The sequence below is a fragment of the Neoarius graeffei genome, chromosome 19 (assembly GCF_027579695.1).
Source record: "Neoarius graeffei isolate fNeoGra1 chromosome 19, fNeoGra1.pri, whole genome shotgun sequence".
Classification (NCBI taxonomy): domain Eukaryota; kingdom Metazoa; phylum Chordata; class Actinopteri; order Siluriformes; family Ariidae; genus Neoarius; species Neoarius graeffei.
In genome coordinates this window covers 58,109,494-58,129,262 of record NC_083587.1, presented here as the reverse complement: position 1 = coordinate 58,129,262, position 19,769 = coordinate 58,109,494, and the positions used below count along the sequence as shown (strand labels likewise).

Sequence of the window (19,769 nt, the reverse complement as noted above, 5' to 3'; positions counted from 1 at the left end):
ATCTTTTTTTGTGAAACATAAATCCTAAAATTAGTGTTAGTTTTAACCAAGCATAGTTCTTCAGTAATGGAATTACATTCACAGCAAAATGTGATAAATGTTTTAGTTGCAGTACTCAAAATAATGGTATTAAATAAAAAAAAAAATCAGACTGTATGGGGTATCTTTTGACCCTAAAGCATAGAAAAATTGGCTACGTTCAACTCTGAACACAAAATCTTTTATGAGGAAAGAAAAGTCAGTAACGGAATTACATCAGAAAAAAACTGAACTTTCATTTCTTAAAATTCAAACCAAGATTTCTCTGAAGCGACATTGCTGTCATTGCGGCGATTTTTAAATATGCTTTTCAGTATATTTTGCCTTGGATTCTGTACTTGAGCAATATCACTGAGCTGACAAGTTAAGGCAGTCTTAATAATTTCATAATTTTGGCGTCTCTGCTAAAGAATTGCCCGCAAACACACAATAAAAAAAACATCTTGTGGATGAGAATCCTGTGGATTGTCTCTGTCTTTCTTACCTGTGAATTAAATCGCAGTTGGCACACGTTGCAGGAGACATGCTTCCTTTTAGATAAAGGAGAAATGCCAAATGTGTGATGTAGGACTGCTTTCTGAACCGGGTCCATCTGCAGGACGAAGGAGCAGACAGATAGACAGACACATAGAGAGAGAGAGAGAGAAACTAATTAACATCACAACAGCAGATACTCATCCAGCAGAGAGATAAAAATGAGCTTGGGGGCTTCTTGACAGAAAAACAGCTGTGCAGAGTGTGAAAGTATATTTGGCTGTTGAACATCACATGTCCTCATCCCACCTTAGAGCTATCTGGCTTTCCATTATTTGCCATCAGCCCGAGTTAAAATTCTAGTTGTACACCCTGGTCCCAACTTACTAAAGATTTGTATTGAAAAGAAAACATGTAACCTTGCAAACACCAACAAAAGACAAAAAGCCAATTGTTATAAAGAAAAGTTTATTTAAGATTTAAAGTTTAACATTTCAAATTTATCGAACATTTATCTAAAGAGTCTCTCGTGTCAGCGTTTTGTAACAGTTTATACATTTTCCTGCATGGGAGAGTCATCAGGACTTTTCTGCTTTCTTGGTAACATGAGAACCGCTATGTTTGTGTTTTTAACTTCAAGAGAAAAAAAAAGATGGACTGGTGAGGGACTGATAGTTTATCGGTGCTATAACAGTGTAGGAGGCGGCACGGTGGTGTAGTGGTTAGCGCTGTCGCCTCACAGCAAGAAGGTCCTGGGTTCGAGCCCTGGGGCCGGCGAGGGCCTTTCTGTGTGGAGTTTGCATGTTCTCCCCGTGTCTGCGTGGGTTTCCTCCGGGTGCTTCGGTTTCCCCCACAGTCCAAAGACATGCAGGTTAGGTTAACTGGTGACTCTAAATTGACCGTAGGTGTGAATGTGAGTGTGAATGGTTGTCTGTGTCTATGTGTCAGCCCTGTGATGACCTGGCGACTTGTCCAGGGTGTACCCCGCCTTTCGCCCGTAGTCAGCTGGGATAGGCTCCAGCTTGCCTGCGACCCTGTAGAAGGATAAAGCGGCTAGAGATAATGAGATGAGATGAGATAACAGTGTAGGAAATAAGGCCAGTCCGGTGGACATTGACTGGTAATTTTCACATTTGTCCGTCTATATTTCAAAAGCAACAAACTGGATGGCCCATGAAAAATTGTAAAGATATGGGTCTAATCTGGGTGGTACGGTGGTGTAGTGGTTAGCATGGTCGCCTCACAGCAAGAAGGTCCTGAGTTCGAGCCCAGTGGCCAATGACGACCTTTGTGTGGAGTTTGCATGTTCTCCCCGTGTCTGCGTGGGTTTCCTCTGGGTGCTCTGGTTTCCCCCACAGTCCAAAGACATGCAGATTAGGCTAAGTAGTGGCTCTAAATTGACTGTGAGTGTGAATGGTTGTTTGTCTCTATGGTGGGGTTTACATTAGACCGTATTAGCGGATCATCAGATTAATGTTTTTAAAACGATTAGTGTGCACACAGCAGCACCAATACACGATTCGCGTGCACACAGCAACACCAATACACGGATACGCTCGGCTCCGCAGGCATCCTGCGCTCCAAATCACTCCGCCCTGAACAGCGAGTGCCCTCTGGAGGGTGCGCACTCCGGCCCTGCGCAGCTCACAGAGTGCGCGAGTGAAGTGCACAAGCAGTGATTCGGGACTGAGCCGCTGTGTGTGTGATCCCAGCGCATATCACTTACCACTTGCAAGTGGAAGGATGGCAAGCCTAAAGACAATCATAACTACACAATGGGCAGTATTTGCATCAGTATTTGCAGTATTTTCATACTTTTATACTCTTTAATGAAAGGTGATACAAGGCGGAAGTCCGCGCCGTTTTTCAGCAGTCGCGTCACATGACCAACGCCAGCGAATCAGGAAGGTGGATGTCACAGTGACGTTGTCCAATGACGACGCCAGCTAGAGCTCAGCACAGCGTATCCGCGTATTCTCAATGTTTACACAGCACCGGACCAGACACGATCTGGATTGAATACGTGGACCCTTGCGGATTCCCGTTTCCCGGCGTTTCCAAGCGTTTTAATGTAAACGGACAGTGCATCCGCGAAGAAAACGAGACAGATACGGTCTAATGTAAACTTGGCCTATGTGTCAGCCCTGTGATGACCTGGTGACTTGTCCAGGGTGTATCCCGCCTCTCGCCCATAGTCAGCTGGGATAGGCTCCAGCTTGCCTGTGACCCTGCACAGGATAAGTGGCTACAGATAATGGATGGATGGGTCTAATCTACTTCCAGTTTTCTTCCAAATGTTAAGCTTGGCGAACACATTATGTCATAACACGATCGCGGATGCTCTCGATGAATGACAAGTCGCCTCTCATCAGCGAGTAGGAGTGCATTCTGGTATGACAGAGTTCAGTTTACATCAAACTTTGCAGTACAGTATTAAGTTAAGTGCCAAACTGCCAATCAATGGTTATCTCATCTCATTTCATTATCTGTAGCCGCTTTATCCTGTTCTACAGGGTCGCAGGCAAGCTGGAGCCTATCCCAGCTGACTACGGGTGAAAGGCGGGGTACACCCTGGACAAGTCGCCAGGTCATCGCAGGGCTGACACATAGACACAGACAACCATTCACACTCACATTCACACCTACGCTCAATTTAGAGTCACCAGTTAACCTAACCTGCATGTCTTTGGACTGTGGGGGAAACCGGAGCACCCGGAGGAAACCCACGCGGACACGGGGAGAACATGCAAACTCCACACAGAAAGGCCCTCGCCGGCCACGGGGCTCGAACCCGGACCTTCTTGCTGTGAGGCGACAGCGCTAACCACTACACCACCGTGCCACCCTTATTATTAATGTGCATTTTTTTATTCATAATAAGAATGCCAGTCATAGTCCTATGCTTTGTAGGATGCAGATTTATATTTTAATAGAGTTTTTATTATTTTCTTCTGTTTTCTAAGTTCTAGTCCAGCAGATTTTAGTCTGAATGCCAAATGATATCACCATGTCTAGTTTGGAGTCATTTTAAAAGTCATTTTATTACAAAATTACTTGGGATCTCAGACTCAAAATTTTAACTCCATTATGTAAGAATAGTTGTGTTGTTAATGACTAAATTTCTTGTAGACTTATTATAAACATAGTATAAAAATAGTCATTGTTGACATAATGTCTCATGAGTGTTATTATAGTACGTATATATGAGTACCAGTAAGTTGGAACCAACTGGAACATCCTTGGCCCCCCATACTTTTTTTTCTCGACATGGAACTGACCTGTGTGTGCTACTGTTTTCTTGGGTAGAACTTTAAGCATGTTTTTTTCTTGAATCTTCTGACATTTTCTTGTAAATTATATTCAGTTTGTACTGTAATTAGCAACTAATGCCCAGTGTAATTTGGCCTTTGAAGATCACAAAAATGTGCCTGGAAATAGCTGAGGAGCCATCTCCAGGCATCTAAAGCCCTTTAGCTTCCAGAGACCAAAGGCAGGCCCCAGACCCCCAGCTGCATCGTTCTCGGCCTTTGGCCCGTCATTCGGACAGGCTCAAATTTGGACGGACAGACAATCATTTCAGACTTGTCTGCCCTGTAACAAGCTGCTTAAAATTCCTTATTTCCCATACTGCTGTAATGTAAGCAGGATCAGAAACTAACTTGCACATACTCTACAACATTAACTGTAACTATAACTGTATAAAAAGTGTAATATCTCATTCATTCATTCATTCATTCATTCATTACCTCCACCAACTTTGGAGGAAGTTGTTTTCGCATCCGTTTGTTTGTCTTTTCCCAACGTAACTCAAAAAGTAGTGAACGTATTTGAAGGAAATTTGGAGGAAAGGTGAGCCATGAATGTTTTTGTAATGTTTTGACTCAATAATGTAGAAGTCATAAAATTGAAATCTATAACAAAGTTTGTATGAAAAAAAAAAATAGGGTGCCTAAGACTTTTGCACAGTGCTGTATGCAGTCCAACATCAATCTGTGTTTATTGCCTTGTCTTCTGCTAAGGATTTTCCATTAAAAATGACCAAATCTTTAAATCTTAGCTTCAAATGACGAGCTAAATAAAATAGCCTGAATAAAATGTAAATTTCAAAAAGGGTATACACTTTTTCAATTTCAATAACACTCAAGTTAAGTATAAATACCCCCCCCCCCCCCCAAAAAAAACAAAAACAAAACAATACTTAAAGTCAAAGTGTCCTAAACCACATCAAGGAACCGGATGTGGATTGAAGCAGATATTTACAAAGGAGATTCATGGATTTTGAGATTGACTTTCATTATTTGTTAGCACCATTAAACTCCTAGCTTCAGTGCAAAATTAAAAAAGCGAATATCAAACACCAAACGTATCACGGCTGATCCGCTCCATTTGGCTTAAGGAGAAAATTGTATGAATTTGATTTGTCATTACACCATTTCTTTAGGCATGTCCTTTGGCTTGTTATTGGATTCTATTTCGCTTTGGGTAAAAGTGTCTGCTGAATGAATAAATGTGAAACATCATCATGTACTGCAGGCATATTCCATTTCATAAGTAATATAGAATCATTTATTCGTTTCATATCACGGCTCATCCTGAATGAAAGTGCACCTGGCCACTCAGCGGGAGCCGTTCGGGTTTTAATGGGAAACCGAAACACTCCGCAGGTGCCTGTTTGTGGTGATAAGCTTCCATCGTGCGAGACGAAATGGCAGTGATGTTCTCACTCATTGCTCCCACTGCTGCAAACTACACTTATCCTGCTCATAATTCTGGGCTTTAACAGCGTTTGGCCTCCTTTTTTTTATCGTGTCAGATGTGATCAGGGAGGCAGGAGGTGGAGTTTGTCTTGTCCTAATGTGAACGTAATGGATGAGAGGACTGATCTTACGGTGTCCAAGACCTAGTTCAGGCTTTAGTTAAACATCTTTCAGACATCTCATCTCATCTCATCTCATCTCATCTCATCTCATCTCATCTCATCTCATCTCATCTCATCTCATTATCTCTAGCCGCTTTATCCTGTTCTACAGGGTCGCAGGCAAGCTGGAGCCTATCCCAGCTGACTACGGGCGAAAGGCGGGGTACACCCTGGACAAGTCGCCAGGTCATCACAGGGCTGACACATAGACACAGACAACCATTCACACTCACATTCATACCTACGGTCAATTTAGAGTCACCAGTTAACCTAACCTGCATGTCTTTGGACTGTGGGGGAAACCGGAGCACCCGGAGGAAACCCACGCGGACACGGGGAGAACATGCAAACTCCGCACAGAAAGGCCCTCGCCGGCCACGGGGCTCGAACCCGGACCTTCTTGCTGTGAGGCGACAGTGCTAACCACTACACCACCGTGCCGCCCCTCTTTCAGACATGTTGTTCAATTTTAATTTTGGTTTCCTACAGTGTTGTAGTCGAGTCACTAAACCCCGAGTCCAGTCTAGAGTCCCCAGTGTTCAAGTCCAAGTCAAGTCCAAGTCATTAAAAAAAAATTTGAGTCAAGTCCACTATTGAACCGAGTCGAGTCCAAGAACAAGACTCCAACTGCACCATTTGACAGTGGCTGTTTCAGCACCATTTACATTAGTTTGTTCCTGAACATGACGTATGAACAGGTGAATGTGCTTCTCTTTGTCAGGAAGTGTGAAGTATTCTGTCAGAGATGGTTGGGAGACAGATGTAAGTGCAGAAGGTGTGTTTATTAATACAAGTGAAGACGGTAAACAAACCAGAACGGCAGGCAAAATCGTAAAACAGTGAAACAGGCGATAGGTCGAGCGAGGCACAAACAGGCTATCGTAGACTCGGCAGAATCAAAGATGAGAAACAGGAAATCAGGGCTCAGGAAACCAAACAAGGAAATAAGGCTCAGTAATGTGTCAGCAACGCAACTCAATACTTCGCAAAGTAAGCGCGTTTTCAGTTTTTATATAGGTGTGCTGATTGTGCCTTAATCCTATGCAGGTGCAAGTCGTTTACAGCACGCGCGCCCGAGAGTCCGCTTGGCGTACACACTGTCCGGAGCGTGCCCGAGAGTCTATCTGATGCACACGTCAAAGCACGCAGGTGTGACACTCTTGCATGAAATTAGTATAAAAATTAATGTAGATATAAATATCTTATTCCAAATTATTATGGCATGTTACAAAAAATAAAGAAAAAATCTGAGTCCTCATCACCAATTTACGAGTCCTAATACAGTTAATGCACAAGTCTGAGTCCAAGTCTGAGTCATCAGTGCTCATGTCCAAGTCAAGTCACGAGTCCTTAAAATTAGGGCACGAGTCAGACTTGAATCCGAGTCCTGGACTCAAGTCCTACAAGCCTGCTTTCCTATATTACCCATAATGCTGTTCAACTACCTGCTAATAGTGGTGCAGTGGGATTTAGCCTTCACTTCATCTTGATCTAAGAGAGTGATGCAGCAGTGCTTTAGTGCCTTACTATGTCCAGCTCTATCACTTCCTCACCTGGACACTCCAACAGATCTGCTTCCAAAGCTGCAACTTTCTTGGGCCTCCAATGCCACTGAACTCATCATATTCTAGATTACAATTTCACTGAGCCGAGTCTTTGCCTTTCCTCAGCACAACTCTGAGGTAAAGCTGCACTGTATTCTGGAATTTGGAGTCCAACATTTGCACCAACATCTCCACTATTTCTATGTTTGATTTCCCACGAATATGACTTTGAATGTCACTGGAAAATGGTGAATGAGAAGAGAAGGTATGTCTCTTTGGTTTTTAGTAGCTGACAGCAAAATCCAACCATTAATCCTTTAGGTTTTAAATTGCTCTAGCAATTAGAATCTGTATTAGGGTGGTGGGCATATGCAGTCCTTGACTGCCATGCAATGGAGTAGAAAGGCGTCTCCTTCCCTCCACTAGCCTGGGGTGGCGCCTTGAGCAAGCATTAGCAACCCCTCACCCCACCCCACCCCACCCTACCCACCCCCGATCAGGGTTACGACCAAAGACTGGACTTGGCAGACTGAGCGGAGGAGACCACCACTTGGTGGTTCAATGGGCAAGAAGGCGGACCCAGCAAAGCATTTGTGCAGCGCAATCAGGGCGCAGTGCAACACGTAGAACTCTGTTGGCCATCCACTGCATCCCGACCTAACTCCAGCTGTCTTGACTCTGTCTTGCCCCTGGACCCAGTTGGGTTGGGACGAGAGAGTGAGGCTGATGGCTACGCAACTCTCCCTCACTCTAATCCAAGTCACACACAAGTCATGACTTCATATTCAAATTCAAGTCCTGTGGCGATGGGCAAGTGGCAAAGCAGCAGTTGCGGAAACACTGGAAGCTGTAGTCATGAACCTGCACACAAGTGGCCCAGGGCATAGGGTCGCGCTCTGCTGTAAAAAAGCAGCAGCGGAGTTTGGTAGCCCCCTGGGTGTCTGAGCAGCCCTGTTTAGGATTTGCTCTGCTCATCTCCATGGAGGAAGGGGCTAGAAAAGATGCCCCAAACATTGCCTGCTTCACCTCACCCTGGCCAGCACATAACGGCTGGCGGTGATCCCACTCAGCGGTTGAAATACAACAAAAAGATAGTGAAGGTACTCAACCTTGACACGTGGAACATCAACATGTGGGCATAACTTCAAAGCCTGGATTGGCCTCATTGGTCACCTCTGGACCCACAACCACCACCCACCAAATTGAAGTCATGGTCATCTTTAAACCCAAAGGACAAACATCATGAAATTGCTCTAGCAACAGCAGTGTCCTCTTGTAACAACAACTTCTCACAGGAAAGTATGAAAATGAAAAATCAAACCAAACCAACAAATTAGCACCAAAATCACAATCACATCTTCAATTTAAACATACAGTGCTGTGCAAAAGTCTTAGGCACATGTAAAGAAATGCTGTCGACCAAAAATGGCTTAAAAATAATGAAATGAAATGTTTCAACATTTAAAAAATCCTATAAACAGTAAGCAGTAAGCCATAATAAATGAAACGAAGTCAATATTTGTTGTGAGACGACCCTTTGCTTTAAAGCTAGACTGCCTTTCAGATTTTTCAAGTGTAGGTCATAAAATAATTTTCCCCAACACCCAATTATTTTTTTTAGTGGACCGAAAGCTACTGAATTCGAATCATAGACTTTCAATTTTATTCGTTTTTTAAAACGAGAACAATTAATAAATTTTGGGCCATGTGGCCCTAAATTCTCCGCTATTTTTTCTTACTTCACCATGACCCAATTCGAGATACTACGTCATCCATCACATGGTGGGCTTTCCCTGTTCACGCAAATATGAAACAGGAGAGAAAAATGGAGGACGTGAGTGTGTGAATGAAACATGAAAGACCGACTACACTAACGGAAAGTGAGAAGAAAAGACGTTATGTTATATACGAAGGAAAGGAAACGCAGGACTAAACTAATAAATATCGGCGCTCAGCGAGCACCTCGGTGTGATCAGCTGTTCGTTTAGCGACAGAATGATGGAACTGTCAGTGCATGGTCAAAGGTGCACATGCGCACACACACGGACTTCCTCTGTCTGTCTGACTGCGCGAAGTGAGCAATTTCATGCACATTATTTGCTTTAATCCCCTCAAATTAAATAATTTCCCAGCCACAGAACAGAATGGCCTGATATTTTGTCAGATATTACAGAAATAAACGTATATCACAATGACCACATTTCAGAGGGAACTAAATTTCACAGATTTTATGAAATCGAAAGGCCGTCTAGCTTTAAAATATATATATATGAGTGATTCCACGCTTATGGGTACTGAAATGGGGACATGAACTTATTCACCTAAAACCATTTCTTTTTTTACCATCAGGTCACAAAACATGTAATCTTTAATGAATGATATGTTAAAAGATAACTTTAATTTTCTGAGATGTAATAAAAACATTTATATGCCAAAGTCAAGCCTATGAGTTCCAAAATGATGTCTGTTACATTACTTCTGTTACGATTGTCCATCTCGCGTCTGTTACACATTAATTACAATCTAGCTATATACCATATTAATCTTATTGAAAGAATGTGTATGTTTATTCTACTACACATGTTTATTAATTATATTTGCTAAAACATCACCTTCCTATGTTTCAAAAAGTAATTCTACATTGTTAAAATTGAGAATCTATATGTCCACAACACTTCTGTTACGTTCTGACTTTGTTAAATATGATAGCTTTTTTTTTTTTTAAATATGTTTTTATTACATCTCAGAAAATTAAAGTTATCTTTTAACATATCATTCATTAAAGATTACATGTTTTGTGACCTGATGGTAAAAAAAGAAATGGTTTTAGGTGAATTTTTAAAAATAAGTTCATGTCCCCATTTCAGTACCCATAAGCGTGGAATCACTCATATATAAAATAATAATAATAATAATAATAATAATAATAGTCTCAGGTGCGGGGGCGGCACGGTGGTGTAGTGGTTAGCGCTGTCGCCTCACAGCAAGAAGGTCCTGGGTTCGAGCCCCGTGGCTGGCGAGGGCCTTTCTGTGCGGAGTTTGCATGTTCTCCCCGTGTCCGCGTGGGTTTCCTCCGGGTGCTCCGGTTTCCCCCACAGTCCAAAGACATGGAGGTTAGGTTAACTGGTGACTCTAAATTGACCGTGAGTGTGAATGGTTGTCTGTGTCTATGTGTCAGCCCTGTGATGACCTGGCGACTTGTCCAGGGTGTACCCCGCCTTTCACCCGTAGTCAGCTGGGATAGGCTCCAGCTTGCCTGCGACCCTGTAGAAGGATAAAGCGGCTAGAGATAATGAGATGAGATGAGATGAGATGAGTCTCAGGTACAATGAGTGCAGGTTTATGCGGAAATGAGCTGTAGGTTTTACTGAGCATCTTACAGAACCAGCCACAGTTCTTCTGGACACTTTGACTGTCACACTCGCTTCTTAATTTTGCACCAAAACCCAGCAGCCTTCATTATGTTTTCTGTTTTTAATCTGAAAAGTGCTCTCTTATGGAATATGCTGCTCAGCTACAAACTTTTTTTTTTTCCTGTAACATTTAATTGTGCTGGAAAACGAACATTTGGAACTCTAAAATGTTTTTGTACTGACTCGAGAATGTAGAAGTCATAAAATAGAAATCTATAACAAAGTTTGTATGAAAATAAAAACAGGGTGCCTGAGGCTTTTGCACCGTACTGTATTCCACATGTTTCAGGGTCAGCTCTTCCTTCAGCTTCATCCATGGACGCTTAAACATGCACTCCTTCCAAGACACAGCGAGATCATTTTCCGGGGAGTGAACCAGATGGAGTGGAAGCTGTGTGGATCGCTATTGAATTGATTAATCAGTTTCAGTTGGGGAGCTGCATTAATATGATGCTAAAAGCAGCTCATATTGGAACCATATGGATTTGTGTGAAATGAGCTACAGACTCGACAAAAGGGTTACATGATATAAGAGCCACATAAATCCCCAGCACGGCTTCAAACGATTCACAAAGAGAGAGAATGGTAAATCTGTGGAGGAGCATGAGGAAGCACCACGGGCCAGACACATTCTGAGAAACAGGAATTATCTCGAGAAGGAAAGATTAATATCGATGGAGTGAGTGAGAGAAAAGCAAAAGAGAGAGAGAGAGAGAGAGAGAGAGAGAGAGAGAGATGGATCGATGGAGTTATGGTGAGAGAGAAAAGGAACATCTGTAAGAGCAGGAGCGTGAGAACGTCTACGTATCCCAAGGTTAACCCCAAACACATCGTGTTTCTGCTTTTTGCTTCTCACACCAACAAATGGTTTATTTTTCAAATTACTTTCAACTTGCACATATCAAATGTCTCAGGTTGCATTTAGAAACCCATCAAAATTAATTAGCATTAGTGGTCTATACTATTTTTGTTTTTCTTTTATTTTCAACACCGAGGAAACTCAAACTGGCTAGGAACCGATATCTTCACCATTCATCTTCATCATTTTAGTTTCCAGAGCATAACTCAAACTATTAAGATTTTTTTTTTTTCACGAAACCTGACAGTTATGTTAAGTGACTAGACAAGTTGTGCCTTTTGACACTTTTGGGATTTCTGTGATTTTTTAAATTTCTTTCGGTATTTCCATGGCAACCAATTCAACTTAGGAAAATTTGGAGTGGGGTTTCACGTGAGGGCCGGAGGGATACGTCATCTCCTTATGACTCTTGTTTAAAATCTTCATTACCGTCTTAAATAGCAAACAAGTGAGCTAGCTAACTGTTTTTATTCTATATACAATCACTGAATATGAGCAATCGTGCACTCTGATTGGCTACTCTACTACTAGGCTATCAGCTCATATACCATGAGTAGAGAAAAACAAAATGGTGGAGCGTTACTGAACCAACTCTACTCGAAAACAAAACTCCAAAAAATACAAAAAAGGGAACAAAATATAGAATGAAAGTATTTGATGTTAAGAACATACCTTTTTTTATTTTTCAAGAATTATTATCGCATTTTTCACAAATTATTTCTCTCATTTCGCCAGTTTGTTTACATTCCTCATCATTAAGCATGAAAATTTGTTGATTTTTTTTAGACTGGTTCAAAAGCTCAAAGGAGTTTTGAAAATTACAGAACTGAAATGTCCAGGGAAGAGTTAAATAAATGTCTAAAGCTATTCTATACCTCGGCAAGATGGCACTTTCTACAAAAAACAATATGAAAGCCAATTCGTGTTTGGCTTTTAACAATCTAGCGTCTAGATGGTTGCACCAATTGACTTCAAATTTTCAGGATAGGTGGGCAATGGTCTGTTGATTACCTGATTAAATTTTGGGGGTAATCGGGTCAAGATCACTGGAAAGGTCAACCTTTTGGTCAAAATAACATATTTTCCATTATAACTCAAAAACGATTGCCGATGGACAAATGTTTACTATTGTGAGCATATAGGAATTCCCATATGGCTTTTCATTTGCCATCGTGATCTTTGACCTTGAGTGATCTTGAAAGGTCAAACTCAAGGTCAAGGATTTTCAGAGGGCTGTAACTTGAAAACGGTTGATGGTAGACAGATATTTACCATTGTCAACTTATAGGAAGTGCCATGTGGGCTTTTGTTTGGCACCATGATCTTTGACCTTGAGTGACCTTGAAAGGTCACACTGAAGGTCATGGGTTTTCAAAGAGCTGTAACTTTAAAATGGTTCATGACAGCCAGATGTTTACCATTATCAACATATAAGAAGTCTCATATGGGCTTTCAGTTGCCACCATGACCTTTGACCTTGAATGACTCTGAAATGTCAAACTCAAGGTCATGGATTTTCATAGGACTATAACCTGACAGCTGATGATTGAGAAATATTACCATTATCAACATATAGGTATAAAATAAATGCCACCGGGCGAGGTTTGTTTTGCCTGGCAACACTTGTTCCTTTAAGTAATGGGGGTAATATTTGATTAGTTGGATAATGTTCATGAAATTATTTTTTTTCTAATAGTTAGAGGGATCCCAAACTGCAAAGACTTCCTACCCCTAGTTTGAAAGGACACCAAATTCAAAATATAAAATGTGTAACTATTGCAAATTAAGTTTAAACAAACTTTATTTAATCATTAGTCATGCTTTTATTTGCCTAGTTAATTTAAAAATTAATTATTTTTAATAGAGTGGAGTAATAAAAGAACCCTGCCTCTGGCAACCCTGTGGTTTTATTCCAGCCACTGAATCTGAAGGCTGTCTTTCCAGGTCAGAATGAACCTGAGCTGAAAAATAAGGGACTGCATTAATCAACGCTAACCTTCTAATGCAACGGAGGTGAAATACGGAGGTAGTTTAGGAAAATGTGGCATTATAAATGGACTGGCGAAAGTCTCGTTTTTCACTGACAAAAAGCCAGACTTTTTCCCTACAAAATACAATGACGAGTATTTATTACTTGTATGAGGTATGAAACAAATTGTTGATGGATAAACAGCATTCTGGAGAATTCTAGAAGGTTGTATTATTATAGTCAAACGATGCATCTGAATACGCACAGTTCTGTACTATTAGTATGCAAAAAGCAGTATGTAGAGTGTCTGAATACTTAATCAGTAGTACCTGGTACCCAGACAATCTGCTACGTCTGTAGTATGAAAAGGTACCACACTACGCCATCCCGTAATTCAGCTGGCGCCTCCGAATAACCGAGGAAGAATTCCCTCGGGGAAAATAGAAAGGAGACGTTGGGGTTGTTGCAGCATCCGAGTGGTGTCTCTGGCAGCGTACAAATGTAATTATCATGAACAGTTTCAACATTTCTGCCAGTGCAGAAATAATTTTTGTAATTTTTGCAGCATATGTAGGTATACGGTATCTGAGATTATTATACATACAGGACACATTTTCGACAGAATAAAACATGTGTTCTATTCCCTTCTAGCGGGTTTCGTTCATTTGGTTTGATAGCATGCAATATTGTTAGCATATCGCTTATCCTACATGTCACTCTACCCAGTGGAGAATGAGCGTTGAATATGGTTTACGATATTGCATGGTTGTCAAGACAACATGATGTCACATGTCAGAGATGTAAAACTTCCACATTAGCGAGCGACTGTGACAATTTGTAAACAAACATGACCGCCAGGTTTGCTTCATTAAATACAGAATATTTTGACAGAATTTTGAAAGAGAAAGATGCGTTGAACACCCGATAGGAATGTGTATGTATAATAATAATAATAATAATGGCTTTTATTCATGGTATATCAGATATATTCCATTCAGCTACTTGTCTTCGACTCGTTCAGTATCATGCTAGCTGAATGGAATCTGATTTATTCTATCCACATTCACTGGATATGTGCAATCATATGCTCTGATTGGCTACTCTACTACTAGGATATCAGCTCATATACCATGAGTAGAGAAAAACAAAATGATGGCGCACATCAAGTCAGATATATCACTTTCTTATCAAGTATTTAAAAGAAACGGAAATGGCTAAATAAAAGAATGTAGTTTTTTCCCCCCCAACATGTTCCGCACTCCAGCCCAGTCGGTGGCAGTAATGAACCTTTAAGTTGGTTTGACAACTGCCAAAAAAGAAGAAAAGAAAATGGTGGAGCGTGTTGCTGAACTAACCGAGGATGAAATAAAAACTCTACTCAAAAACAAAACCCCAACAAATAAAAAAGGCAACAAAATATGGAATAAAAGTATTTGATGGTAAGAACGTATCTTTTTTTCTTATTTTTTTCAAGAATTATTATGATCGCATTTTTCACAAATTGCTGCTGTCATTTCGCCGGTTCGTTTACATTCTAAGTGGAAATTATTTTGTCAGACGTTTTGTATAAAGTTTTTATTTATTGAATTTGCAAAAAATAAAAGTGAATGTGGAGAGAATAAAACAGTTATTCCACTCAAGCTCATCGTACATGCATTATAGCCAACTCAGTGCTATGTGCCTCATCGGCTATCAGCTCATGTACAGTGGTGCTTGAAAGTTTGTGAACCCTTTAGAATTTTCTATATTTCTGCATAAATATGACCTAAAACATCATCAGAGTTTCACACAAGTCCTAAAAGTAGATAAAGAGAACCCAGTTAAACAAATGAGACAAAAATATTATACTTGGCCATTTATTTATTGAGGAAAATGATCCAATATTACATATCTGTGAGTGGCAAAAGTATGTGAACCTTTGCTTTCAGTATCTGGTGTGACCCCCTTGTGCAGTAATAACTGCAACTAAACATTCCCGGTAACTGTTGATCAGTCCTGCACACCGGCTTGGAGGAATTTTAGCCCATTCCTCCGTACAGAACAGCTTCAACTCTGGGATGTTGGTGGGTTTCCTCACATGAACTGCTCGCTTCAGGTCCTTCCACAACATTTCGATTGGATTAAGGTCAGGACTTTGACTTGGCCATTCCAAAACATTAACTTTATTCTTCTTTAACCATTCTTTGGTAGAACGACTTGTGTGCTTAGGGTCGTTGTCTTGCTGCATGACCCACCTTCTCTTGAGATTCAGTTCATGAACAGATGTCCTGACATTTTCCTTTAGAATTTGCTGGTGTAATTCAGAATTCATTGTTCCATCAATGATGGCAAGCCTTCCTGGCCCAGATGCAGCAAAACAGGCCCAAACCATGATACTACCACCACCATGTTTCACAGATGGGAGAAGGGTCTTATGCTGGAATGCAGTGTTTTCCTTTCTCCAAACATAATGCTTCTCATTTAAACCAAAAAGTTCTATTTTAGTCTCATCCGTCCACAAAACATTTTTCCAATAGCCTTCTGGCTTGTCCATGAGAGCTTTAGCAAACTGCAGACAAGCAGCAATGTTCTTTTTGGAGAGCAGTGGCTTTCTCCTTGCAACCCTGCCATGCACACTATTGTTGTTCAGTGTTCTCCTGATGGTGGACTCATGAATGTTAACATTAGCCAATGTGAGAGAGGCCTTCAGTTGCTTAGAAGTTACCCTGGCGTCCTTTGTGACCTCACCAACTATTACACGCCTTGCTCTTGGAGTGATCTTTGTTGGTCGACCACTCCTGGGGAGGGTAACAATGGTCTTGAATTTCCTCTATTTGTACACAATCTGTCTGACTGTGGATTGGTGGAGTCCAAACTCTTTAGAGATGGTTTTGTAACCTTTTCCAGCCTGATGAGCATCAACAACGCTTTTTCTGAGGTCCTCAGAAATCTCCTTTGTTCGTGCCATGATACACTTCCACAAACATGTGTTGTGAAGATCAGACTTTGATAGATCCCTGTTCTTTAAATAAAACAGGGTGCCCACTCACACCTGATTGTCATCCCATTGATTGAAAAAACCTGACTCTAATTTCACCTTCAAATTACCTGCTAATCCAAGAGGTTCACATACTTTTGCCACTCACAGATATGTAATATTGGATCATTTTCATCAATAAATAAATAGCCAAGTATAATATTTTTGTCTCGTTTGTTTAACTGGGTTCTCTTTATCTACTTTTAGGACTTGTGTGAAAATCTGATGATGTTTTAGGTCATATTTATGCAGAAATATAGAAAATTCTAAAGGGTTCACAAACTTTCAAGCACCACTGTATGACTCGATTTCATGGAATAACTGTTAAATATATCACTCATCAAAAAATTCCCATGCAGGGATTGGCCAAGGATGGCTCACGTGGTATAAAACAGTTCCACCATTGATTAAGCAATGTATCACGTGACGTCAAAAATAATTAAAAAACAAAAATGAAAATGGATATGGTGTGAGTCAGTCATGGTATATGCTGGATATACTATGAATTCACATCACAATTTTATTTAAATATCCAGGTCAGATGGATGGTGGAGTACGTCCAAAATTATGTTCTCAATATTTGCTCACATCCTCATATTACATACTACAATACCAGGTACTTAACTACTGTTAGTACATACTGAGTATTCGGATGCCGCCAACGACTGAGAGAAACAAAACGTCATCAAGGTTACCCTTTACCCCACCTTTACCCTACCACGATGCAGCATGGCTAAACAATGAAAGTCCAAAAAAACCCATCATTTTCCATTCAAATAGCAATTTACAGAACACCTGAACGTCCACAATTCCTCATCTACTTCACTTCAGTTCCTAATCAGTCTCAACCAGACGTCCTGTGGAACTTTCTGGATAACTTTCTATCTAATGTGACTGAATAAGACTACCTGTCAAAACAAAAGTGTCCATCATCGGGAAACTATTGTTTACACTTGACAACATGATAATATTTTATCAGATTTATTTTGGATTTTGAGTTTCTTGAATTCCAGAAAGATTTACAATATCAGAATCTTCTGCGAAGCTGGGACGTGGTTCAGCTTCAGTTCAGCTGTGTGTCAATATGGAGTCTTTTAATCAGCGTTTCATTATATAACTCGGCATTTCATTATAATTCCAGTAGGTCAATATTTTACAGGAAGATTTTTTTTTAATGGCAAAAAATGTTCTTTTACGAAAGCTGGAAAACATATGCAGAGACGTGCTGCTCTGTGCTGAGCGTATATGGAGCAGCAGGTCTATAAATAAAAACAGGGGCCAGATTGTACAGAAATATGGAACAAAATATGGTTTTATTTTATTGCTTTGTAAAGCAGTGTTTAGACCCAGCTACTGGAGCGACTGCCAATCAGTTACATTCCTACTAAACAATGAATGTAATGGTGATGATACACGGGGCAACTTTTTGGGCAATGTTACCGGGCAACCAGGTGAGACACAGGGCAGCTAATTAGGGCAACAGACGATTGGCAACAACCAATCAGCAAATCTGTTGCCAGGGAGACAGACACCGCAAAGATGGGCACTGAAACATTTTCAGCTTTTGCGTTTGTCTTGGCTTCAGCCTTTATTTATTTCACTCAAGTAAGTATCACTTCTGGAACAAAACTGAATAGATCCTCTGGTCAAAAGATAATTTGCTATTATTTTAACATTTATAAGTCAAAATAACCCCATTGTTCTGTTAATAAAACATTTTTAAAATCTCTTTAAACATGCTACGAGCTTCAAATCACATATGCTACAACTAATAACTGATGCATACATCACAAAAACATAATCATTTAATTCTCATCTCAGCAAAAAAGGCAAAAGGACATGGACCAGGAGATGCTGCTGAGGAGGACAAGGGGCTGATGGAGCTCCCGAAGGCTTTCTTTCTTTTTTAGATCCTGAAGTTTGTACTGTTTGGCCCTCAGGTTCCACAAGTAGTCGTGCTCTGAATGTGAATTAGATCAGACGATAAGTTTGACAATCTCTCTTACAACTCACAAAAAAAAAAATCATAAGCGGTACATCACTTTTAACTTGACGCAAGAGAGCTAACGTTATCCCAACATAGCTAGCGATAACTTTCAGCTAACCATGTAAGCAAAAAACCCTGCTAGTTAGCAAAATCCCATTCAATCTCTATGGAGTGTTGGTTAGCTAACGGTAGTTTACACTTAGCTGAAAAATAAATAAATAAATAAATAAATAAATAAATAAATAAGGGGCGGCACGGTGGTGTAGTGGTTAGCGCTGTCGCCTCACAGCAAGAAGGTCCTGGGTTCGAGCCCCGTGGCCGGCGAGGGCCTTTCTGTGTGGAGTTTGCATGTTCTCCCCGTGTCCGCGTGGGTTTCCTCCAGGTGCTCCGGTTTCCCCCACAGTCCAAAGACATGCAGGTTAGGTTAACTGGTGACTCTAAATTGAGCATAGGTGTGAATGTGAGTGTGAATGGTTGTCTGTGTCTATGTGTCGGCCCTGTGATGACCTGGCGACTTGTCCAGGGTGTACCCCGCCTCTCGCCCGTAGTCAGCTGGGATAGGCTCCAGCTTGCCTGCGACCCTGTAGAAGGATAAAGCGGCTAGAGATAATGAGATGAGATAAATAAATAAAATCGTGTGTGTCTATAAATATATACGATTTTATATAATGAGGTGAGAAATAAAAAAAAATTTTATATATATATATATATATATATATATATATATATATTTTTTTTTATTTCTCACCTCACAGCAAGAAGGTCCGGGTTTGAGCCCCGTGGCTGGCGAGGGCCTTTCTGTGCGGAGTTTGCATGTTCTCCCCGTGTCCGCGTGGGTTTCCTCCGGGTGCTCCGGTTTCCCCCACAGTCCAAAGACATGCAGGTTAGGTTAACTGGTGACTCTAAATTGACCGTAGGTGTGAATGTGAGTGTGAATGGTTGTCTGTGTCTATGTGTCAGCCCTGTGATGACCTGGCGACTTGTCCAGGGTGTACCCCGCCTTTCGCCCATAGTCAGCTGGGATAGGCTCCAGCTTGCCTGCGACCCTGTAGAACAGGATAAATCAGCTAGAGATAATGAGATGAGACAACAACTTACCAGCATAAAAAGATATAAGTTGTCTCTCTTTTTCTTCACTCCGCTGCCGGAGACGACACCATCTTTGTTGAAAATTTCAGAAGTTCTCAGGTGGTCATGTGATTCACTGCTAGCACTCTGATTGGATGATTTTAAAAAGTTGCCCAAAATGATCAAAATTGTTCAAATAGAAATTATGTTGCTCGATCTCAGTGGAAAAGTGTCAAAGTGCAATTGACCAGCAACACTGCCCAAAAAGTTGCCCCATGTATCATCATCTTGAAAGAAAGCTTAGTCTAGTCAACTAGCAATAACTAGAGAAGTGGTCCACTGGGAGCAGATAAATATAAACCATCTTGAAAGCCTTCAGGGATGGAAATGGGTTATTTCAAAGTCTGTCTTTTGTGCTAGTTCGAACAAAACAACATGGAGAAGATTTTCTTTCCCAAATTCTCCCTTCTTGGCCCAACTTC

The 19,769-nt window shown here is 40.9% G+C and overlaps 1 protein-coding gene across 3 annotated transcripts in view; it reads right to left on the bottom strand.

Annotated features, from left to right (window-relative positions):
- The window catches only part of znf385d (zinc finger protein 385D), a 222,923-nt gene that overhangs the window by 81,702 nt on the left and 121,452 nt on the right, over positions 1 to 19,769 (bottom strand). For all 3 annotated transcript variants that reach the window (XM_060900350.1, XM_060900352.1, XM_060900351.1), the window contains one exon: positions 524 to 631. In XM_060900350.1, coding sequence (XP_060756333.1) covers positions 524 to 631 — 108 coding nt within the window. The remainder of the gene's footprint in view (positions 1 to 523; positions 632 to 19,769) is intronic.